The 25,963-nt window shown below is 40.6% G+C and overlaps 1 protein-coding gene across 2 annotated transcripts in view; it reads left to right on the forward strand.

The window, feature by feature from the left end:
- E2F3 (E2F transcription factor 3) overlaps positions 1 to 24,879 on the forward strand; it is an 80,680-nt gene extending 55,801 nt beyond the window's left edge. The window contains exons 2-7 of one of the 2 annotated variants that reach the window (XM_059940688.1): positions 12,767 to 12,878; positions 14,100 to 14,319; positions 15,640 to 15,798; positions 18,728 to 18,842; positions 20,151 to 20,286; positions 21,449 to 24,879. In XM_059940688.1, the coding sequence (XP_059796671.1) occupies positions 12,767 to 12,878; positions 14,100 to 14,319; positions 15,640 to 15,798; positions 18,728 to 18,842; positions 20,151 to 20,286; positions 21,449 to 21,711 (1,005 nt within the window). In that variant the 3' untranslated portion in view covers positions 21,712 to 24,879. The remainder of the gene's footprint in view (positions 1 to 12,766; positions 12,879 to 14,099; positions 14,320 to 15,639; positions 15,799 to 18,727; positions 18,843 to 20,150; positions 20,287 to 21,448) is intronic. The other variant, XM_059940690.1, reaches the window with a different exon arrangement.
- The last annotated feature ends 1,084 nt before the right edge of the window (positions 24,880 to 25,963 follow it).

The following is a 25,963-nucleotide window of genomic DNA, read 5'->3' on the forward strand; positions in this document are numbered from 1 at the left end:
GAGATGTAATTTCGTTAACCCAAAAGATGATTGGCTTTCTCACTTCATAAAATTTTAGTGTTTGGTATGAGCAACATAGATGTCCTTTGATAAAACATAATGAAAATTTGTAAGAGGATAATGATTTATCCCATGAGTCCACAAACTGTGGCCTGCGGGGCCATATCTGGTCCACTGCCTGTTTTTAAATAAAGCTTTATTGGAATACAGCCAAACCCGTTCATGTGTGGGTTCTGGCTGCTTTCTTGTTACAATAGCAGAGTTGAGAGGCTACAACAGAGCTGTGTCCCACGAGGTCTAAAATATTTACTACCTGGTCTTTTACAGAAAACGTTTGCCAGCTTCCTGGTTTATTGCATTACTGTTGAAGTGAGGTAAAATCTTAAGACCAAAACTGGGAATTGGAGAGGGAAGTAGAGATTAAATAGTACTCGAGTGGGAGATTCAAGTACACTATTGCAGGGAGACATCTGAGCAGCAGAATGAGAGCCTAAGCTTCCTAAGTGCCCAGCACTGAATATATTTTAAATACTTTTGCCAACCTCCACATTGGAAATTCAGATGTCTGAAGAGAAGAGTTCTTAAATTCCATTTTATGGACAATAACTACGTATTTAAGGCTAGCAATCATTTAAATGACAGAAGGACATGTTATGAACATATGAATAAATGTAGAACTGTCTTTTAAGTTAACGATTTAATTGCACAATTTTCCGTGCCGTGTATTTTTCTGTAAAAGCATAGAAAATCCAGACTTCGAAGGGAATAATAAAGCTTAAGCATTGCATGGGGGATAAAAACCTTTTGCCCACTCTGATTGAGAGACCTCTATGACTCACAGATCAAAAGGGTCATCATAGTGTTTCTTATTATTAAAAGTATTACTCATTTTTTCTTATTTCATCTGAGTAACATTAGGTCTATGTTACTTATTAATCAGGCCTTTCTCTTAAGCTTCTTACCCATTTACTGTTAGTTTGGTATAGATAGATAGATAGATATAGAATTAATCTGGAAAAGGTTTTCAGAGGTCTTGGCTTTTGAAGATCAACATCTAATTATTGGGGTAGAGACTTAGGTAGGAAAGATATTAGGGCTTCAGCATTTGCAAAAGAAACAATTGCCTCTATTATTTGAGTTCATTTACTGATATAAAGTGCCAGGCACAGTGCCTTATACTTAGAGACCCATCAATATCACTTGCTGATGAATGAGAATTAAACACATAGAGGGACACTTAAGGTTGAGAAAAGCAGATTGTCACACGTATTTATCTTCTTTCTCTTGAATCCCTATAAAAACAATAGTAAACAATTTTTTTAATCATTGAAAATCAGAAGGGGGCAACTAATGAGAACCTACTGTATAGCACAGAGAACTCTACTCAGTGATCTGTGGTGACCTAAATGGGAAGGAAATCCAAAAAAGAGGGGATATATGTATATGTATAACTGATTCACTTTGCTGTACAGTAGAAACTAATACAACATTGTAAAGCAACTATACTCCAATAAAAATTAATTTAAAAAAATAAAAGAAAATGAGAGGGGGGCTTTTCGTGGCCAAGATAATCCAACAGATCTCTGGAGCACAGAGAACTTGTAGAGGAACGGCGATCATTAAGTAGAACAGAGGAAGCCATGACCAAAGAGGGTATCCGTTGGCTCTGGAGAGTCACAGAAGCTCGTGTGACAAAACCAGAGATAAAAGGGGATTCTCATCAAGGTCTTCATGCAGAATTAATGTCCAGAAACCAGGAGAGTTTTCCCCAGACAAATAATTTTTTGAGAAATCTCAAAATAAATGGATTGGCTCCATTCTGTCACTTAAGGGCATCACCTCAACTTGAATCATACAGCACCCAGTTGTCGCTGTACTGTTTTATTCTCAAATGTGTGTCTTAAAGACACAAAGCTTGGCAAGACATTTGAGAAAAGACTACACTATAGAGTGAGACCAAGATTTTTTTTTTCTTTTTTAGGTAGGTAATTATGACTATGGAGAAAACAAATGAAACAGGAAACAAACGAAGACTTTAAAAGAAATAATTAGTGATGTTGGAGAGGCTATGCTATTCCTAAAACAAGAACAAGTTGCTATAAAAATAGGTTGATCAGGGAGCAAAACAAATGTTTTTGGAAACTAAAAATCTAGTTGCCCATTTTTAAGTCAAGTAAAAGCTAAATTTGATGTAAGCAAGTAAATAAATTTGATGTCAGTAAGTAGAACAACAACAACAAAAAAGACATGGAAAATAGAAAATAAAAGCTTTAGAGGATCAATCCAAGAGGAATAGGAATTCCAGAAAGATTAGATCAAGACAATGAGAGGGAATGGTTTACAACATAAATGTTTCTCACAGCTGAAGGCCAAGCACGTAGTTTCTAGAAGCCCATGATTTCCTCATGCAGTGAGTGAGAAAAAGATGCACACCTGAATACGTGTTATGAAATTTTACAATAAATGTTAAGACAGGCCTGGAAGCTTTCAGGGAGGTTAAAAATCGAATAGCTTCAAAGGAATGAGAATCTGGCTTCAGGTTTCTCATCATTAACACTGGATATCAAAACCCCAGGAGCAGTGCCTTCAGAGTTCTGAGGGCAACAGATGTTCAGCCTTAAATTTTTAGACAGACTATCAAATGTAAGGGTGAAATACGCATTTCAGATATATAAGGGCTCAAATTTTCTCTTCCATACTACTGTTCGGATATGTTCCAGGAAAACAATGGATTAACAGTGGGATCAGAAACTGACTCTATTGCAAGCAATTGGACACAACTCTGGCCAACTGAAGCAGAAAAGATGTTTATTGAAAGGATATTGGATCACTCGCTGAATTGTCAGGAAGATTAGAGAACTTGGCTTGGCAAACAGGCAGGAACAAGGAAGTATCCCTAGCCAGAACCACAGCTAAGACGTCAAACCACAGCCATCACCTCCGCTCTGCTGTTTTGCAGGAGCAACTCCAGACTCCAAATCTAGGGTGGGTGTGACTGCCTGTCCCAGCCTAGGTAACCCTAGCCCAGGTTCCAGGGAAGCTGGGAGAGAGGATTGGGAGTCTTCAATTTCTATGGTTGATTCAAGAGGGGGGAATTCTTCCCCCACCCCTCTTGAGCTCTTTTGGCTAGTCTGATGATTAAATTGACACAAGACAGATTAACAGAGGAGGAAAAAAACCAATTTAATTCATATGCACGGAGGTCTCAGAGACATGGGACCCCCAAAGTGACCAAAGCAGACTGTTTATATATCATTTTTAGACGAAGAAACAATTATTTGTGAAGATTTAACAAAACAAAGGGGCTTGTACTTGGGGTAGCAGACTAATGAAGAAGTAACAAAGTTTGTTTATACGGCTCCCTTAGCCTTGAATTCCCTAATTCTGATAAGGATGCTTTCTATACCTTCACATGGGAGATTTATTTCCCACTTTCATGGGCGACGGGGAGTCAAAGTATTTTGTTTTTTTTAACATCATTTTTTTTTTCCAGCTGTTTCTCAAGTAAGTTTAATTCAAAATAATCATTGTGTTATTGAGGCATATTTTGGGGTGGCCTGCCCTGGGCCCCCACAGTAAGAAGGTGGCTATGCCTCCCACCAAGACTGACAAAGTGGGGAATTTTCTAACCCACAGGAGGGAAGGGAAGGTTCAGAGGCTGGGCAGTCAAATAAAATGACAGATGTCCACCTCAGGCTTCAACACTGTATGTGGTGAGGGAAAACTGCAGAATGACAGCCATGCGATGGCCTGGAGAACCGTCTAGGGTGTAGACAGCAGGAGGTCCAAGAGCTTCAGAGAGAAAAAGTGGGGACTTGATAGAATATCTGATATGATGGAGAGTTGGAAAAAGTTGAGGATGTGGTGAAGGCAGATGGTGCCAGCAAGCGGGAAAGACAATCGGGAACTCCAAAGAAAACAGCAACGAACTTTACAAAAAGGAAACGCATTCTCAGTATACTGTTTGACTCTGAGGGAACGATATTTGTATAGTCAAAATGCACAGCACTGGCTTTTAATTTAAACAAAAATAATGATGTCACTATTGGGAGAAAGAGTGGAAGAAAGGTGGCTGTCTTATCATTGAAGGAAGTCTTCATAATAACTAAAATGGCTAAACCAAGAAATGTCTGTGTAAGCTTATTTTACTTAGAAATATGGAGGTGACCTCCAGGAAAAATAGTAAAATTTGTTCCCCTGGCAAGGTAGATCCCTGAACTAGTGGATTTTTTAAAAAATCATGTGCATCTATTTATTTTTAAATTGTTTTAAATTATTTTTTTTAATGATATAAAAAGGAAGGCAGTCAGCAGTTCATAAGTAAATGGATTCTATTCCAAAGTTATACATCAGTTTGAGATTCCTTTTCCTTTAGAAACATTCATATGTATGTGGTTAGATTCCCAAACTAGTCCACAAATACAAGTTAGAGTGAAGTTAAAACGCCTAGATCTGTAGTTTAAAAATCAAAAGGAGAAAAATGGTCAAGTTTGGGATCCATTCTAGTAATCCAGTGAGAAATGATGGGGGGATCTGGCTGGGACAGTGGGGCAGGCTTGGAAAGGGACATCTCTGAGAAAGGAGAGAGAATATTCAGCCCACCAACTGCTGGAGGCTGGGATGTGGAATGTAAGGGGAAATCTCCACCAAGATAAAATGCATACTAGCTACTCCTGGTGCCAGGTACCTCCGTCTGAGCTTCCGGCGTGCTGTTCAGTTCATCAGTTCTCTGAGATATATTGGTTTCTGATTAAGCTCCCCATCTAACAGCTCATAGAGACACTGCTCTTGATAGGTTCTGAGCTTACCTATTGCTGGGGGGAAAAACAACAACAACAGCAACTCCAGAGGAGACCTCAGAGCTCTTCATCTTAGGTAACCTTATATCAATGAAAGGTTGATGCTGGGAGTGTGGTTATTCGCCTGGCATGTAAGGGACCATGATTTGGCCCCTTCCTTATCCTCTGCATCAGAGCCCCCCTCCCTGCCACGAGCACCTCCAAACTGGGGCCCTTCCAAGTCTCTGTCCTTCTGGCTGTGCTTGGACAGCCTGCTTAAGACCCCCAACTCCCACTCCCTTTTTAAATGGTTAACCAGGTTGAGTTAATATATAGTCACAGCTGGAAACTTAAGTATTCTTTTCTTATAATCTTTGTGCCCTAACCCACTGACCTAATGGCCAGAATCCAAGTGGGTTTCAACTGTGGTCTAGTTTCAAGCTGGAGATCCCCTCCTTTGGGTTATTTCAGTATTGTATTTAATCTGGTCCTCATTCTACTGATTTAATCTCCATTTTCCTCTATTTCCCTTCTTCCTCTGTTCAAAATACCCTGTCTCACCCTTGGCTTTGAGACAAAATGTATCGTATATCTAGTTCTTTCCCTTGCCCAGATCTATTAACTGGGGTAAAGGGAGTTTATTTTAGTGTTCACAGTTTGTTAACCTACAGCCAGCATGCCTTTTTCTTGATTTAATTTTTTCCTGTGACTCAGTTGAATGGCAGATAAGAACACCACTTCCCTTCCCACTGTGAAAATAGGATGCGCATTCTGGTAGCATATCCCATTTCTGTTTTGAACCCATACCCGTCTGTACACATTGAATGGGTATAAACCACCAGACCTCTTTTGTTGAACTCCAAATGGAAAGGATTTTTGTTTTTCTTGTTATGCAAGAAACCCACACTCACTTTAAAGTGACTTAGTAATATTAAAAGTTAAGAAGAAGAAATAAAATCACCATAATCCTACCACCCAAAGATTAATACTCTTAAACTGTTTGTTATATATCCTGACTTACTTTCTTTTTATGCATATAGTTTCCCCACAGAAATAAAATTTTACTATTCACACTTTTTTTTTTTTTTTAATTTTATTTATTTATTTATTTATTTATGGCTGTGTTGGGTCTTCGTTTCTGTGCAAGGGCTTTCTCTAGTTGCGGCAAGCGGGGGCCACTCTTCATTGCGGTGCGCGGGCCTCTCACTATCGCGGCCTCTCTTGTTGCGGAGCACAGGCTCCAGACGCGCAGGCTCAGTAGTTGTGGCTCACGGGCCTAGTTGCTCCGCGGCATGTGGGATCTTCCCAGACCAGGGCTCGAACCCGTGTCCCCTGCATTGGCAGGCAGACTCTCAACCACTGCGTCACCAGGGAAGCCCCACACTTTTTTAAAAAAAAAACTTACATATATAGAAGTACATCATTATTAATTGCATAACATTCCATTATATAAATGTACAATAACTTACTGAAATTTTTCTTCTGAGATTGGGCATTTATGTTGGACATAAGTAGAAAAGTATAAATATTCAAGAAACTGGCTGTGCTGTTTTTAATAGACAGACCCTAGAAACAACATAAATGTTCTCAGAATGTATTCCAAAAAGTGGAAGTGTTAGTTTGAAAGATATAAATTTAATGTGTATATAGACATATCACTTTGTAAAACCCAACCAAATATTATAGAGCTATAAACATGAAATCATTACCTCATATTTAATTTTAGTTCTCAGAGATAATCTCCATTAACATTTGATGTGGATCTTTCCAGACCTTTTTCCTCATGGATACATGGAAAATTTCATATTGAGATCTATAGTTTTATAGTTTTTTTACCCCTATGAGATCATATTATACATAGCCTTCTGCAACCTTAATTTTTCCCCTTTATATTTCTTAAAAATCTTTCCAAACATGTAGATTAATCTCCAGCGTGTGTAAATATATATATATATTTAAGTATCCCCTTTACAGGTTGGTAATGTTGGAGCTTTGTGATTTACCTGCCAAGAGACTTTGGGAATTTATTCTTTGGTTCATTCAAAATAAATAAGTCAATTTGACTGAGTGCATGCCATATGCAAGGCTCTGGGAAAACTAAGTTACTTAAGACCTGAGACTGCACTCAGGTTCAGTGCAGAAACCTGGAGTATATATGTGTTATGATGGTGAAATCATGCCCCAGCAGCCTAGAAATTGCTATGGCAGCAAAGGAGTGACATCTCAATCAGTCCAGGGAAGTCGTGGTCACTGACAAATTATTTGAACAGACCTGGGTTCAATCCTGGTATCTGTGACTTATTAACTGAGACTTTAGGTAAATCCTTAACTTCTCTGCCTCAGTGCAAGATGGATATAGGAATGCCTACCCCACAGTGCCATCATGAATATTTATTGGGAAAGTGGTTATAGCAGAGGAGTGTTGAATGTCCATTAGTAGGTGTCTGGCTAAGTAAACAAATCATGGTATATTAATGAATACAGTATTATGAAGCTCTAAAAAATAAGGTCATTCTATGTGTACTGATAGGGACCAAACTCATGAGACATGTTATTAATAGTGTGCGGTTTGCTACCATTTGTGTAAAAAAAATTTTATAAGGTGTGGTGGTATAAAACTATATATATATACTTGTATTTACCTAGACTATCTAAAAGGATATCTAAGTAGCTTAGTAGTGCTTGCTTTTGAGGAAAGGAACTGGGGATCAAGAATGGGAGAAAGACACGTTGTTAATCAACTATACTCCAATAAAAATATTAAAAAAACTAAAAAGAGTGGGAGAAAGTTCTTTTTTTTTTTAATGGTTCTGAAACACACAGTCTGTTTTTTTATTTTTATGTTTTTTATTTATTTATTTATTTATTTATTTATTTTTGGCTCCGCTGGGTCTTCGTTGCTGCGCACAGTCTTTCTCTAGTTGCAGAGATGCGGGGCTACTCTTCGTTGCGGTGCGCGAGCTTCTCATTGCGGTGGCTTCTCTTGTTGCGGAGCACGGGCTCTAGGCGTGCGGGCTTCAGTAGTTGTGGCGCGGGGGCTCAGTAGTTGTGGCACACGGGCTTAGTTGCTCCATGGCATGTAGGATCTTCCTGGACCAGGGATTGAGCCCGTGTCCCCCGGCATTGGCAGGTGGATTCTTAACCACTGCACAACCAGGGAGGTCCCTGGGAGAAAGGTTTGCTACCCATGTATATCCATTTGTGCTGTTTGAATTACCACGTGCATTTTATGTAAAGGAAAGTTGTTTTTTTTTAATGATAAATAAAATAAAACTTAAGTTTATCATAAAGTAAGATGGTATCAATTTAATATAACTTTTCAAATATTTTTATGGCAATCTTTCACAATCATTTTATGGAGTGGTTATAAGCATGGACTTTGGAGTAGGCTTATTTACTGGCTGTGGGGATCTTGGAAAAGTTATTTAAGAGCTCTAAACCTCCATTTTCTCCTGTAAAATAGGAAATAATAATAACAACTATCTTATGGGGTTGTTGTAAAAATAAGATAATACAGTCAAATGGAAAGCAATTAACCTGGCGTATGACCTATTGTAAGCACTCAAATGTTGAGTGCATTATGGTTAGTACTAAAAGGCTATATCTAGGACTCTTGGTTGCAAGTGGTAGTAATCTAACAGTTTTCTCCTACCAAAAAAGGGAATTCTTCAGCTCACACAAATGAAAGTCTAGTAGATCTGTCTTTGGGACTGGTAAGATCTCGTACCTCCCTTGAAGGCACTGGGACTCAGTCTCTCTCTAGCTCTTAACTCTGCTTTCTTCTCTGTTGGCTCAGTTCCCAGGTAGCTCCAGGCTTACATCCTACCAGCCTGATAACTCCCAGTGAAAAGAACCCTGTACTTTCCAACAAAAATCCCATCATTGAGTGATTCATCCTGCTTTGGTCATGGGTAAACCACCCGTAAACCAGTCACATTCACCAGCTGACTGGACTACAGTGATTGGTGGGCCCAGATTAAGGTACTCACCTCTGTAACCTAGATAGTAAGGGCCAGCCTAAGATGTTGAACAGTGTCAGGCCTTTTGTTTTCAAGCCTGGAGACAGAGAAACCACCTGAACTAAGAACTGCGGAGAAGTTCCCCAAATGAAAAATTAGGGGCAACAAATGCCAGGTAGACAGAAACCATGGATGTTCCCCTCGGCCCACTGCTTGGCTGCCTGACGGTTACTCCTATTATTTTCATACGTACGTTTTCTGAAATGAGTAACAGTGCAACTGTTCCTTGCAGAGGCATGTTGTCATAGTTGGGGCTGAGGTCCTATAGTTAGCACATACTTCCTTTCTAGTAAAAGCCACCCTTGATCTGCTCAGGCAGATGCCGTGTGGGTGATCTATATAGCATCACTCATGTTCGGCCTTTACTCCTGCTTAGGACCAAATGGCTGGGCCTTCTGTTAAGCACCAGATATATTAGTTGCTTCACTGGTAGGGGCCATATAATATGAAGATCTGTTTATAAACAGGACAGCTCTCCGTTCAGCAAGATGTTCACACTAAGAGCAAACAAAAATTGAGATGACCAAGAGGAGATTTTTTTTTTGATTTGATTTTTTTTTATTGTGTTTGATTTACAATATTGTATTAGTTTTAAGTGTACATGGAACATTCTCTTGAAAGTGCTGACAGGAAAAAAAAAATCAACCCAGAATTCTGTATCCATTGAAAATATCCTTCACAGATGAAGATGAAATGTTTTCAGAAAAAATAAAACTAAGATGATTTGTCACCAGCATAGACTAAAATAAATGCTATAGGACATTCTTCAGGCGGAGGAAAAATGACCCCAGGGGATTACACAGATCTTCAGGAGCCAACGAAGAACAGCAGAAAATCTGAATACCAAGAGGAGATTTTTATCTGCGCTGGTGCTCTGTCCAGGGCAAGGGGGTGTAGGCAGAGACTACCTGCCCTGTTTAAGTCCTCCCTTCTGGCTTCCTGTTTGTTTTAACAAGCATGTGTGCGCGAACTCGCTAAGGTAAGCAATATGCTCCATCCTAGCCCTTCCCCAAAAGGAAGGCCAGTTACTGTGCCCGTCGTCAGATCTAGGACCTACAAGTACCGTGTGTTCCAGCTTAGTCCCCACTCACGCAGCAGTGGAGGAGAGGTAACAGGATAACCCAACAGAAACATCCATTTGGAAAAGAGGAAATCACACACGGTGGTCACCTCCCAGAGCATGTCATGTCCCCGTCAACAGGAATAGCAGGCACTTGGAGACTTGCTGGAGATGTGGCTTGCTTGTGGCGCCAAGATGGCCACCCCGATTGCTACCCTCTGGGAGGATTTTTCTGGGGCTGCCTTTCTTTCACAGCTCATTTCTTTTCAGTGTGAGTTTTATAGGTTTAGGGATTGATTCACTTAAAGACTGAGGTCTCATAGGCCTTTGCTTCCTCTGGTGCCTTTCAAATGTAGTCGATTTTCTATCTAGTATTGAGATTTGTCAACTCTATGGTTTGGTGCTTGGTTCCCAAAGTCACACAACCTGACTAGTCCTGGTCCTTGAAGTTAGATCGCAGTTTCTTAGCAACAGATCTTGGAATTTCCCCAGCCTACAGCTCGCTGCTTCCACAGGCCTTAGCCTCAAAGCAGTTTGAAACAGTAGCTGAGGATGGGGAGGCACAAACGACTATGCCCCCAGCCTGCTGGCCAGTGGGTGGTTCTTTATTGAGGGTTCAAGGAGAGTGTGGCCTTAAGGGGCCAGGAGCTCAGGGGCCCAAGCCCTTTTCCCATTTTGCCTTCCTTCTGTGGACTTTAGCAGGGGCAGAGAATACAGCTGTATATCTTCTTGGATTGCTCTCTACTGAGAAAAAGCCTCCAAAGCAAAGCTGTTTTCTCCTTCTCTACTTTTAGGTAAGCCTCTACAAAGCTTGTCTCTATCAGTAGTAATTTCCTGCAGGCCACAAGAAGTAACCAACACACCTGGCCCCTTGTTAGCAAGCCATGTCAGCTCCCCATTTCACTGGAGCCCGTCTTGACTCAGCCATTTCCACAGGTTGTCACATCCTCCCCACACTTTCAGGAGCCCAACTCAGAGTGCTTTGAGCTAAAAGGAGACTTTATTGGCTAATGTAACTGATGTAACTGAAAAGTCTGGGGAAGGCCAACTGCATGACCTGACCCAGAGTTTTGAATGATGGCCTCAGACCCCTTTCTCTCTGTTTCTCCACTCTGCTTTCCCCTGGGGAGGCCTCATTTCCAGGTAGCTTTCGGCTACCAGCTTATCAACCTTACTAAGAAGGCACACCCCTTCCTACCAGTAGTTCCAGAAAAGCTCCTGGGGTTGCCTTCGTTCACCCAGCTTTGGTCCTGTGCCAGAAGGACTGCAATCGCTGTGGGTGAGGGGGCGGATGGTGCATAAAGACCAGCCGGGCCTGGGTCACCTGTGTGCACCGGGGTCACCTGTGTGCACCAGGGTCACCTGTGTGCACCGGGGCACTCGTAGTCTGTGAGAGGGAAGGGAATGTTCACTGGGCCAACCGAAGCAACAGGCCCACACAAGGATTTGACAAGAGTGTTTGGGAGCAGACAATGAAATTAAGAAAGTTAATTTGCTCATTGTCATTCCTAGGCCTTTGGAGTGGTGATGCACTGCTCAGCAGAAAGATAATGTGTGCCACAAATGCAAGCCACATAGTAAAAAGATACATATATTTTCCATATATATATATATGGAAAAAGGTGAAATGATAATTTTTATAGCATCTTACTTAGTAATATTTTATGAAGCCGAAACAGCATCATTTTAACATGTAATCAACGTAAGAATTATTCCTGAGCTCTTTCAGCCTTTTTCGTGCTAAGTTTTGAAATCCAGTGTGTGTTTTACACGGACAGCACGGGTCAGATCGGGTGAGCTGCCTGTGGCTCATGGCTTCTTAGTGAACAGAGCAAGTTCAGCTGATAAGTTGTTACTTCCGTTTCTATGTCATGGGGAGTTATTTTGAAATTGTGAATCTCCTCATTAGAAGCATCTGCCCTGAAATGAGCCTAAGCGCACATTGTCACGTGGGTGTCTAGTTGGTACCACCCCCGTCTGAACACCCTTCACACCCGTGCAGTCAGGACTCAGCAGTTACTTATTTAATTACCTGGCTTCTCTCCTGGGCTCTGCGCACTAGGAACCAAGGGACTCTTACCTGTCTTGCTTACCTCTGTTCCCTTCGCCCAGAACCCAGGACATAAAAGGCATGAAGTGCATATTTTATATGAAAAATCAGATGAAAAACTTGGGTGAGAGCTTCTCGTTTGCCCAGTTTGATGACCAAATGGGGAAAGTAATCCTAGTTGAAACCCAGGATTGAGTGTTTGCGATATTTGTTATTCTGATGAATGAGCATTTGTAGTCTGTGACCAGTTGTGTTACTATTCAATCACCCTTTCTTTCACTGAATATATATATATAGAGAGAGAGAGAGAGAGACTGTGTGTGTGTGACTGAATTCCTACAGAAACCCAGGCTCTGTACCAACCCCTGGGTATGCAAAGATAAATCGGAAGCAGTCCCTGCCTTAAAGGAAATGAGAAACAGATAAGTAAAATAACTCTTACATCCAGCAAGTGTTATGATACCAATAAACACAGAGTGTTTGGGGAGCACAAGGAAGGGGGTTCAACCCAGGTCAGAGATGGAGACAGAAGCAGAGGTTTGCTGGGGAAAAGCGAATTTAAGTCCCATGATGCCTGCGGTATTCTTAGTCTCCAGCCCCGTGCCTGGCACGTATGTTGAATCAATGAGTAAATGAACGAAGCGGCTCCAGAGCCTAACCCTGAAGGATGGTTGGATTTGTCCATCTGAGCCCAGGTGGCGAGAGCTCCGCCTCCGGAGCCAGAGCCCCGGCTGGAGGGAACCGAGACCCTGAGTGAAATGGAGGGGGCCAGCGGGGGCTGGCGCGAGCCTGTGGCGTTTGGCTTCACTTGTGATCGTCCACATGACCAGCAACCAACGACTGTACTCTCTTATTCCAGGCAAAGCGCAGGCTGGAGCTAGGAGAAAGCGGTCAGCAGTACCTCTCAGATGGTTTAAAAACCCCCAAGGGCAAAGGAAGAGCTGCGCTCCGAAGTCCAGATAGTCCAAAAAGTAAGGATTCCATCATCTCTTCCTCTCTTGGGTGTGAGCTTCCCAACTTTCAGAGCTTGTGGCTGAAGGGATGCCAAGGTGTGGATAATTTTGGCATGTTTGGTTCTTTTTCATTTCTGCCTGTGCCTATCCAAAAAATAAATATGATGTCTGCAGACACCCAGTGAGAGGTTTACAGAGTCACTCTGGTACCTGAATACTGACTTCAGGGGAGGCCTCTTTTGATGTGTGCAGTTTCATTTTTCAACTCAGAATACAAGCTCTTTGGCACTGTTCCATAGTCAAATCTAACTTTAACTTTCCTTCATGGACCTTACTTCAGGGACCAGGGCTAGCTGGCTGTAGGTGATATCTATGCCAGCCTAAATCTCTAGTTCAGCATATGGCAGCATAAGAATTGAGACCAGTAAATTGCAGCTAGCTTCCATTTCCATCAAACACAATCGTTTCTTTTGGGAGAGAGAGAAAAGTAGGTTGGAAATAGCTAAATAGTCCTTTACATCTTTGGCATTTAATGCAAAGGCTAAATTAATTTAGACTTTGTCCTATCCTGTGGTGTATGAATTAGGCAATCCACAAATTGTGTGTTGTACTCAGTTAAACCCTTGACCTGTGCACCTACCTATAAGAGAATAAATGCAATATTAAATGAGGACAGTTCATTCCAGAGAGATGGGGAGACTGGATTGAATGACTTTTCCAGGTATTCTTCATCTATATTATTTGAAAAGTTGGTGAACGAGTTATATACACACAGAGACACTGGAATCTGAAAGGGCAGTTAGGATGGGTCTGTCTGGGCCCCATCATCAAATGCTGGAGAGATTCACAGCCGGACCCCATCAAATTAGGCTCCACATGTGCTGTTCCCATGAAGCTACAGCACTTTTTCATTCATTCAACAGAATTTTTGAGCACCTACTATGTGTGAGATACTTCACTAGACCCAGGGAGTAGGGTAAGCCAAAGTAGAAACTACTGAGAAATTCACAGTAAAACGCTTTAATCAAACAGGAGTTTTTTACTGTGCCTTCCTTCTCTAATAAAGCAATTTCATAGCTTTCCATAACTCACCAAAAGCATCAGCGACAACAGCTTTGCTTCCAACACTAATACCTGGGCTGCTGGGGGAATGGGGGCTTGCTTGACTGCAAAGAAACCCTTCATTTCTTTACCTTTCCCCCTATCCCCCCACCCGCTCGGCTTTTGTTTTTCTTTAAGCTCCAAAATCTCCCTCAGAAAAAACACGGTATGATACATCACTTGGTCTGCTCACCAAGAAGTTCATTCAGCTACTGAGCCAATCACCTGATGGGGTCTTGGATTTGAACAAGGCAGCAGAGGTGCTGAAGGTACAAAAGAGAAGGATTTATGACATCACCAATGTGCTGGAAGGTATCCACCTCATTAAGAAGAAGTCTAAAAACAACGTGCAGTGGATGTGAGTATGAGTCACGGCCCCCGCATTCACTGGCTCTGGGGTCCTTGCAAACTGCAGAGGGGTTTCTCCCAGGCCCAACTTTCACGCCCATGCCCACACTTCATTCCTTTTTTCTCCTACTTCTCTCTCCTTCTCTCTTCCCTCCTCAACTCCTTAGCCAGAAGTTCAAAGTCTCTTTACAAAGAGACCTTCTGTTTAGATGCTGTCAGAGATAAAAGGGTTTATATTCAATTAGCCTCAAGCAAGGGGATCCTGGGATTAAATGGAGCCCTGCATCTGTAAAGTAAAAGGCTGTTCATCTGTCACCATGATATCTACGTGTGTGCTCACATGTGTAATCTAATAGATGCTTACACAGGTCTGTGGCGTGTCTCTAACAGGAGTTTAGAAACTATCTGTGGCTGTGTATCAACACATCTGTGTGTACGCACAGTTGTCAGGTATCTTTATTGATGGTTCTCATTGCCGATTAACTCACTTTCTGTGTAAATTAAGTCAAGGTTCCTTCTGGAAAACCGGGATGATAATACTTGTCATCTACACACCCACATGTATGATTAAATGTATGATAATGTCGTTTGTGAATTACGGACAGAGCATCTGAACACCCAGTATATCAGAAGGAACTATGAAAGCATTATTGGAAGGAATAAATCTGTTATGGGTTGGCTTTGAAAAAAATATTACTTCAAACATGATAAAATGAACATGTACTTTTTTGGAATTTTATGACAATTCAGTGACCCATTTTAGCCTGTGGTTGAGACACACCTGTTGGGAACTGGTTTTTGTTCTTGCATCCAGCACATATACCTGTTTTCTTCACCTCCTTTTCCTTTTTAGTGGTTGGTATAAGACCCTCAGAAATGACCTAGGTCTCTCATGCTTCTTTTTTGGATGACGTTTGGTTGAATTTTGAACCATTCCATCTTTTTCTTCAAATTTTTCTATCTTGCTATGTCTTTCTGTCCTTTTTCCCCTGTTGCTTTTCTCCCCGCTGGGAGGCATGTGGCAGGAAGGAGCCGCCCCCTTTTGCCCTTTGAATTTGAGTCTTCTGAAGAAACAGGCTCTTCTGGAGGAAAGAAACCTGAAAATAGCAGTGTTTTTTCACTTAATTTCTATGGTGTGAAAAGTGAAGGACTTTACGTATGAAAAAATATGTATGAACGTTCTAATTTTAACACTTGGCTAACAAACAGTGTGACCTCCTGCATCAAGAGGGGACATTTACCCGAAGGACCGTTTCCCCCAGCCCTCCCATTCGCCCTCTCCCCTTTGGCCTGTCGAGCGGCCATGCAGAGCCTGTGTTTGGGTTTCCAGGGGCTGCAGTCTGTCTGAGGACGGGGGCATGCTGGCCCAGTGTCAAGGCCTGTCTAAAGAAGTGACCGAGCTCAGTCAGGAAGAGAAGAAATTAGATGAACTGATCCAAAGCTGCACCCTGGACCTCAAACTGTTAACCGAGGATTCAGAGAATCAAAGATATCCTTTGTGCCACCTGTTTGGCGGGGGTTAGTGCCTTCTAGACTGTTTCCAGAGTTGATGATCGGACTTTTATGCACAAGGTAGAATTTGACTCTAGTTTCATACAAGTAAGCCTGTGTGTGTTCAGTATTTATGGAATGATAGTCATTAGACTGCATCCTATCGTATCTCTTTCGATAGCCAGGTGGGAACTGTTTTTTAAAGTATTGTATTCATGTGTGGTTGGGACATACGGATACACTCAGAGCGTAAGGCAACACTATTAATGAGATATGTAAGGTGTCAGTAGTCATATTAATGATAACAATCAGCAGATTCATCTTGGGCTTCCCAGGTTTTAGGTGGGTGTTAGCTGTCACTGTTGCGGTTCTCATATTCGATTTTCTTTTCATCAGATATTGGGGGCAATTGGAATTTGTTGAATCTGTAATTGAACTATAGTTGAAGGAATTGAAAGAGTATAGAAGAATCGTTCTATAGTTTTTAAAGCACGTTATGCTGAATCACAACACCAAAAACTGATTTCAGAAACACCTCAAGGCCTAAGAAATCTCAGTTTATCCATTCATCCACAAACATTAGTCCTTGGAAGTAAAAATATAAAAAGCCAACTCTTGTTCTTAACTGGCTGACAATCTGTTGACCACCTGAGGAAAACTTAACTGTTCATCACCTCACTTCAGACCACAGAGGAGAGAGATTACTTCATCATGTTGACGAGAAGATTTTGCAATTTTCTCAGTTATTAGTAGAAGACAAAACCAGTATTTTAAATAATCCCATCTCTAATTTTAGTTCCCCATTTATCTTCTTTAGACAGAAAATAAAATGTGACCTGCCTAGTTTCTTCTAGTGTCTCATCTCTAGTAGGCTTTCCCTTGGAGTTATGGGGACATTTATTTTCCAATTTAAGCAGTTTTTTGAAACTCTGATTGTTCATTTCCTGTTGGCCAAAGGATTAACCTTGTCAGCTGATGATCAGTGAGCTGGAGAAAAGGTGTGATGATTCGACACCGCCCCCTCCCCCCTCCCCGTGGTGGCCAGAGTGGGCTTACACTGGAAGACATAAGAGTAGCTCTAGTTGGGCTGCTTCATACATTGTTTACTCAGGAGCCCCTTCGGGGAGGAGATATGGCTGTTACATGTGATTGGCAGCTTATAGCCTTGTCACCTACATTAGCTTTCTCTGGTGCCTTTGTTGCAGAAAATGAAAGCTTCCTTGCAGGGGGCTGCTAACCCAAGAAGCAAATTCAGGAGGGAGCCACAATGGAAGCACTTTTAAGTTTGTGAGATTAGAGAATATGTTTGCACAATCTATTTCAATTTGCCATCCAGTTCCGAATTTGGTACAGCTTGTTCACAAATGTGTTGAAATTTTCCTTCCTGCAGCATGTTGGGTAATTGTAGATGAGGTTTTATTTTAATAAGTGGTTGTCAAATAGCTCTTTGACAGTGGGCTGTGGAGTAAGTACCTAGTTATCAGTTTCCCCACTGTTCTCAGAAAAAATTCCTGTCAAGTCTTCTATGAAGACAGCAATTGGCTTCCTTGATGAAACAGATGATGACCTAAAACCCAGAATCCTGCGTGAGCTGTCCTGTCAAGCTCAACACTGAAATAGCTGTTGTCTGAACTACTGAGACTTAAAGATGATAGTCTGTGATAGATGCCCCTAAATGTACATGCAGATTTTGGGTGAATGTGCTTTTTTCTGGACAGCAGGTTCATAGCTTCATTCAATTTCTAATAAAAAGCTACTAATCTAAGGGACATCATTTCCTCTAGGCTTTCTAAGTCCTATTTCTGTATTAAACATGTTAGATCACAGACTCTATTCACTACATTATATTACCTCTGGAAATGCCTTTGTTGGGTTGTGATTTGCTGTTTTATCCTAGGCATTTTTTGTAAGTTAATATGAAAAGCAACTGGCTAAAGACATTGTATGTTAATTATGGTACTCCATGTCCCTTATAAAAGAAAGCTATGCGACCTATTCTCTTGTAGTACCAAGTCAAAGCCTGTCTCTCTAAGCAAGCTAGCATGAATACTTTATCATATAATAAGTACCATGTTCTTTCGTAATATCCTCTTAGGTTTAACTGTCAGGGCACTTTAAAGAATTGTTCAGTGCTCGGAAGTAACTACCAAGAGTACTGAAATATTATTTTACTCTCTTTTCCTAAATCATTTAGGTTGCAGATCATCTGGAAGCTGCTTTCCTCCTTGTGAACACTGAAATATTGTAGTTAATAATATCATACAAAGGGTAATTTTTCTAACAGAGAAGTAATGATACTCTTATCAGTAGGTAATATATAATCACAACCAGCCCAGGTACACTTAAGAAAACAAGCTCTCTCTGCCTGAGCAGTACTCGGAGTTCTTCCACTGATACATAGATTTCATTCATTCATCTGGGTGGCTGCTGACACTTTTTAGTAATCAAGTAGCAGATAGAAGTTACCGGTGTTTCAACAAAATTATGGTTAATAGGGCTTAAATTTTTTCTGTGAATTGGGATCTGCCATCATTCAATTTGAGTGACAGAGTACTTCATTGGAGTTCATGCAATACCTGTGCTCCAGAGGAACCTGGTTTGAAAATCCCTGACCAAATTGGGTTTCAGTTTTCTTTTGAGAGTTTATTTTAATTGTTCTGTTTCTGTGTTTATGTTAATATCTTAAGTAGCCATGAACTTAGAAATGGAAAGAAAAAAGCTAGACACTTCTTTTGTTGTTTAGAATAACAACCAGAAAAGAAGATTCATGGAAGATCCCATATATTTAAAGATCTAGAAGGAGAGACAGATATATTCTTCTAAGAAATAAAATACTTAAAAATTTTTCCATGCATCTATTTTGTTATTATCTTCGTAATGGTTACATCCGAGACGATTAGTTGGAAGATTTCCTTAACACTCATTACGTTAGCTTATGTTACATATCAAGATATTCGAAAAATTAGTGGCCTTAAAGACCAAACTGTTATAGTTGTGAAAGCCCCTCCAGAAACAAGACTTGAAGTGCCTGACCCAATAGAGGTAAGGAGATAACGTCTTTGTTCATCTGTAGAGATCTTTTTGGAATGCCTGGTGTTAAAGAATCATTGACTCCTGGTTAAAGTCTGTATTCTCCTAAAAGCTTGATAGTTCTTCCCCATCTGTTTTCCTTAATCCTAACTTTAAAAACATTTCAACAGTTGGATATGTATTGAGTGTCCAAAAAGTCTAGTTTTAACATAGCAGGGCATTCAACTCAAAGTGGTAAATGGGGCCCTGTCCCTCTTGTATTTTCTCTTTTTCATAATTTGTTATATGGTAGTTCTGATCCATTTGAACCGGTGGGGAATTTTACGTTGATTACCCTGGATGTGGTCCCCACCATGAACAGAGATATAAATGTTTTAAAGTAGCTCCCTAACTTATCTTAGGACATTTTAAGAATTTATCATTTATAACACATTTACTTTTAAGAAATCAAATGGGACTTCGGGTTAATTGATAGACTAGAATATTGTAAGAAAATAAGGAGCATATTTTTGTGATTGCTTTCAGATATTCTTTGATAATATAGGCCTAGACTATAACTATAAGATAAAGAAATGTAGTAAAAGAATGTGTAGAAAATAAAAAGAGAATGAAATTTGCAAGCTCCCATCTAGGGTAGAATTCTCACCTTAAATGATAATAATAGCTCTATGACCTAGATAAAGAAGAATTTTAAATATTAGTGTGCTGCATTCTCTTATTAAAGTCAGTTCCTAGCACTTAAGAGTACTATTCCTCCAGTGGCTATTAAAGTTCAACATAAAAAAACCCCTACTGTTAAGGAATAATAACATGGGAATGCTGTATTTGGAACACTTAAAAGACCTTCTAACAGTTTGCATAAAAGGAATATATATATATTTTTAAAATTCACCTCCTCTTGGCAAGGGTCAGCAAACTTTTTCTTTCAAGAGCCAGACAGTAAATGTTTTTGGCTGTGTGAGCCCTACAGTCTGTTGGGACTATTCAACTGCCCAGCTCTGCCATCATAGCATGAAAAAAAAGAAAAGAAAAAAAAAATATATCAGCCAGAGGCTACACATAAACAATGGGAATGGGTGTGACTCTGCCAATAAAACTTTATTTACAAAGCCAGTTAGTGGACAGGATTGACCCTCGGGCTGCAGTCTGCGGACCCCTGCTCTAGAGGATGACAGTCATTGACTGAGGCGGACTACCAGTAGAGAAACAAAAGGAACAATGAAAATTACCCTTACTTTCCATTTTTTGATGAAAATTACTATAGCTCTCATTTCCAAAAGAACTTTCAGTTTGAACTTCTCTCACTTCTTCTGTTCATAGAGCCTGCAAATACATTTGGCAAGTACCCAAGGACCCATTGAGGTTTATCTGTGTCCAGAAGAGACTGAAACACACAGTCCAATGAAAACAAACAACCAAGACCACAATGGGAATATCTCTAAACCCACTTCCAAAGGTAAAAATTCCACTTTTGTCATTTCGAAACTATGTTAAAAATGAATGTGGCTAGAAGGATCCTGTATCAGAATCACAAGTCTAGGCAAGAAACAAAAATTTCTGTTATTAATGTTATTAAGGTAACATTTTTTTAAAAAGGCATTCTGAATAGTTTGCAGAAGAAAATAATGATCTTCTTCAGGGCAAATGGTTCCTCCACCCACTTAATGGAGCCCCTACAGGCTTTTGCCATCAGCAGAAACCATTTCTTTACAGTGTTTTGGAAAACCAGCGGAAGTGAGGAGTGAAGCTATAAGCTGTCTGGGTGAATCACCAGCTACACTTGGCCGCACACCTCTGAGTGATACCGCAGAGACCATTAGAGAGGGAACTGAAAAAAGTTAGGAGAGAAAAGCCTTTTGCCAAAGAAGTTTTATCCTAATTTCCCCCGCAGTGTGATGGGGAGAGAATAAGGGAGGGAAACCCCAGGAAAATAAATCTAACGCATCCCTCCACTGTCCACACAGCAAGGGAAGCTTTTTGCAGTCTTTTTGATTTTTCAGATTGGAGATATGCATTTAATTTTCTTCTACTACCTCCCAATATAGGAGCAAGAATAGGAATGATTTAAGTGATCGGGTCTGACTTAATATTGAGGGGGAGAAAAAAATGCTACCTCAAATGGTAAAACAAAAGACCACTTTTTTTTTCCACCCTAGAACTTCAAAGTGGATGTGTCTTTTTATTTGTATTTTTAGAAGTATCTTTAATAAGCTAGTTGTTCAAAAAAAGACTAAGTTAAAATCAGTGATCTCTACTAGGGAGCCAACTTTTCAGTCTGTAGGTTTTGTTTTCTTCTGTTTTTCTTTACAGAATGACTAATTGATAGCAGGACATTTTTTTAAGTTTGTTAGCCTCTAATCTTTGAAGCTACGTGTATTCTTGTTTGCTAACCGTTGGTATTTTAAAAGATGAGTGAGTAAGACCAGAACACAGAAGGGCTTACCAGAGTCAGTGCGCACAGTGCCTGTTCGCATGAGGTGATCTATACTGTCATGTCATCTAATTGTCCTTAGCAAAGAGTGCATGCTTTTATAACAGCAACACGTACATGCTTCCCCAAAATTAATTTGATTTTTGCCTAACTTATTTTCTTCTTTCCACCAACTTTTTCCGTTCAGACTTGGCTTCAACCAACTCAGGACATAGTGATTGCTCGATTTCCATGGCAGACCTTTCTCCCTTGGCCTCCCCAGCCAACCTTTTACAGCAGACCGAGGACCAAATTCCTTCCAACCTAGAAGGACCATTTGTGAACTTACTGCCCCCCCTGCTCCAAGAAGACTATCTCCTAAGCCTTGGGGAGGAGGAAGGCATCAGCGATCTCTTTGATGCTTACGATTTGGAAAAGCTCCCACTGGTGGAAGACTTTATGTGTAGCTGATTATGCTTTGTGTGGACTTCCCTTATAAACCAATTATTTTTTTATTATGAAACCGAACATCTGTCATGCAGTGTTGTCCCTTCCTACCTTCTTCCTCCAAGATAGTATCATGAAGTAAACTACAAACTTCAGAACAAAGCTGACATTTTAATGAATTAAAAAAAAAAAAAAGTTGTCTAAACGCACAGTTGCAGGCTCCCTTGGGAAAGCCCTGCCTTGCCCCAGGCTCCAAAATCTCCTGGATGAGTCAGCAAGTGAGAAAATGTGCAATCAGGTGTCTCTCACCCGTCCTTTTCCTCCCTCCCTCCTGGATTGGCTTGCTGTGCCTGACGGATGGGCTGTAGACTGGGGTCTGGCCACCTGGCCCACTCGAAAACAGCAATCTTCCTTAATAGCATTTCAAGCCGTGCCTTCTTCGCAGAATGCATGTCTTTGGGGTCTGCTAATTTGGAATGGAACTGCAGGAACTGTAAACTTGAAGTCATGCAAAAGTATGAAATGGATTTCTTCAGCTCTTCTTAGGAATATTTAAATTACTGTCATAATTCAGTTTAAGCTATGGACCGCGTGTCCCACTAGGAGGTCAAGAGATCCTCCACAGCCTTTCAGATGAAGAAACTGTTTTCAAGTATTTGTCGCAGATACAGAAGAAGAGTTGAGTTCTGCCCCTCTGAGCTGTTGTGGATTTTTCCTGTCTCCATAAACCACTTCCACTCCCCTGCCCCCAATGTATTTGTAAGTTTGAAGTTGATTTGTAGCAAATGCCTACTTTGGAGTTCTTTGTGGATTATTTTAGATTTTTTTTTTTTTTTAAGCTGCCATTTAAGCATTCCTGTGGCACCCATCACCATTTCAATTTAATTGTTTACTTTGAAGCAGTTTTTGCTAATTCAAATTATTTAAGCAGAGGTAGAGAACCTCTATTGATCAGAGCATCTAAATGTGTGTGATCTGAGGTTTAACAGCCTCTGCGAGAAGCTTTGCCCCATCTTGCTTCCTTTCCCAGGAGGGGGCGCTTCGAGCCAGTGGAGCTCGCCGACAGGGGCGGCCCATCTGGAAGGAGAACCAGGTCAGATGACATAGCAGCCCCAAGGAGCAGCAGGTGTGGATCCCTCCGTCCTTGGGCTTCCCGGGCCCCCGGTGACCGGGGAAAGGGCTCTCTTACACTGCACTCAGGGAGACCACTTCTCAGGATGGGGTCAGATGGAGAGGCCTCTGGGGAGGAAGACATCCCCCGTCGTGAGTAGCGTTCTGTCAGCGGCATTTACTCCCGCTGGTGAGAACACGGAGCTCCCATTCCCCTTCCGCTACGAAGGAGTGAGCTGGACCGAGGGAAGTCAGGGATGTAGAAGAAGCAGGACAGGACACCAGGGCATCTCCCCCTTAACTCTTCAGGAATGGTGTCCCGAGTTGGAGGCTTCGTGACAGCTGCAAATCCTACCAGTTCTGTCCAAGAATGGCTTTCCCATTGGCCAGGGGGAGACGGCCCTCTCCCGCTGGGAATGTGGCAGAGTACCTCACATCCATTCCTTGGATGCTAAAGACTGTGGGAATGAGGGAGTCATCTAAAAAACAAACCTCAACGCAAAGAACAGTTAAATTGAAATGCTATGTGCCCAACACAGCGGTAGGCACATAGTAGGCACTCGATTCACGTGTTCCATTGAATGGCAAAGATATCCCTTAGGAAAAACACAAAACAAAACCGCGAAAGCCCTAGCTGGGTTAGTCTAGGTAGATTTCCACAATATGCAAAGTGGTGGTCGGGTCAAAACAATGACACCAGCACTTTAAACTATTTGTGTAGGTATGCATGGGTGTATGTTTGAGAAGAAAAACAAAGGTGCAGATCATCCTCCCTTTTCTTCGGCCTCCATCCCCACCCCCGTCCCCTCACACACACACTGGACTTGGTCCGAGATGAAGCATTTGGTGGGGGGGGGGGAAGGGGGAGCTTTGTGTCAAGTGCCTACTGGAAATGCACTGTGGGGTGTTTTCCTGTATGGGAAACCATTTATGCCAAGCTTTTCCCCATTTCCCATATTTATCTCATCTGGTTAGCTGCCTCTGCTTCCAGCTTTGTGTAATTCTCTTTGCCAGCTGCACAAAAGCTGATTTTTTCCCAAAGTCTAAAGACTGAGCTCACCTGACTAGGTGTTTGTGTGTTTGGTTGAATTTCTCGTTAAACCTTTTCGTAACGTGATGCCGTATTTATTGTTTTAAAAATGAAAGGAATCCTAATAAGTCTTAAAAGTTCCTTCATGCATAAGGTTTTCCCAGTTAATGGGCTTAACTGGTGTACATTGATTAGACGTCCATACTGTATTCTGTTTGCATTAGTCATTTTATTTTTGCAATAGTATCTGGCACACAAAGTGGGTTAGTACTACAGTATTTGTGTTACTTTAAGTACTGAGTATGCAGGTTTCCTGGTACCATTGAGTTGCTGCTATTAAAGCTCACACATGAAATGGCTAAAAGTTACAAGTGTGCGAATTATGACTGCGTGAGCCTTAGAAAGTAAACTGTATAAAGAGCAACACATGAGCTGTCAAACAGTGTTAGGTGTGTGTTTATATGTACAGATTTGTGCGTAGCAATCGTTTTATTTAAGTTGATACGCAGCCTACTCATATTTTCATTATCTAGCAATTTTGTACAAAAATAGCAATTAATTTGTAAACACTGCCAGAATATTTTCTAGCTGGTTTGTAATTTTTTAAGAGTGTTATTTTGTTTTTGTTTTTTTTTGTTGTTGTGTTCTTGTGTTCATTTTTGTTGTAAGTGTAGATCTGTAAATACAATTGCAGTATTTAAAGCTTTAGCTTTCAGGAAAAAGAAAGTAAGAACTCAGCGTGTGCATGACAACTCGTGTGTCCGAGAGGAGGGATTTGAAGGACAATGCCTTGCAGAGTGAGTCGGGTGGCAATTGTCAGATTGTGGGAATTTCTTTTCCTGTGGGGTACGTGATTTTGTCAAAAGGAAGTATTTCTCCCAAAATTGGGAGTAGGCAAACTACTAATCAGTTTAGCTTTGTGTTGTATGCTAGTTAAAAAAAGAAAATATGTAATATAATGTAAAAAAAAAAAAAAAAGCTTTTATGATGGATTTTGTAAATAGATTTGTTACAGGGTAACCTGTTCTCTAGCTGTGATCTTACCACTTCAAATGGGTGTAATTTGAATAAATTTTGTATGGTAAAGGATCAATAAAATGATTTTTTTTAAAGAGTTTAGACTTGTAGATAGATTTTCTTACATTGTCTTATGCTCCTACATTAATTTTATTTTTAAAGACATGCTTAGCAAGTTAAGGGGAACGTTTGAACAAAAACTCAAAACATTGTACGTCTTACCATTTAGTTGGGATTTGGGGAATATTAAGCAAAAAATTTTTTGAGCACCTGTGTTATGCTTGCCACTTTGGGAAGCAGAAGAACTTGCCATGTCTCTAATCACTTGGCAGAAACCACTACCAGGTATGGAGAAGGATTTTTACACTGAGAAAGTGACAAGTCAAGTTTTATTCCTCATAAGGAATACGAAGCCAGTCGATTCTATTTCTCAAGATTGGTAATTACCTTCCTTGTTCTAGATTCTGTATTTCTTGTAATGCCACCTATGAACAACTTCAGATTTTTTTGACTGCCATGTCACTCTTAACTCAGAGCTCATCATGTAAAAACTTCAAAATGTATATCGTATACACACACAGACACACAATCAATACACAAGAGTTAGTGTACAGAAAAGAAACATTCCCTGCCACCCCCCTGCCCCCGTCTACTCACCCCAGAGGTAACCACTATTTTCATTTTTCCTGTGTGTATCCTTCTGGTCTAGGTGTTTTCTAGGCATATATAAATGTGTGTAAGCATACAATTTTTAACATAAATCGTACTTAATACATATATGTTGATGTTTAGCTTTTATTTTTTTCCACTAAATAGCATCTTGGACATCTTTCCATGTTTGTACTTAGAGATCATGTTCACTCCCTTCGAAGGCTGCATAGCATTCCAGTGATTAAAATTTTATTTAATAATTTATTTACCTAGCTAATTTCCTGTTTGAAGATATTTTTGAAATAGAAAATATGTTTTATGGAATGCTTATACTATGCCAGGTACTATTTTTTTTTTAATATGGTAAAATACACATAGCATAAAATTTACCATTAGTGACATTTAATACATGCACCATGTTGGGCAACAATCACCACTCTGGTTCCAGAACATTTTCATCATCCAAAA

The sequence above is a fragment of the Balaenoptera ricei genome, chromosome 11, assembly GCF_028023285.1.
Source record: "Balaenoptera ricei isolate mBalRic1 chromosome 11, mBalRic1.hap2, whole genome shotgun sequence".
NCBI classification, from domain to species: domain Eukaryota; kingdom Metazoa; phylum Chordata; class Mammalia; order Artiodactyla; family Balaenopteridae; genus Balaenoptera; species Balaenoptera ricei.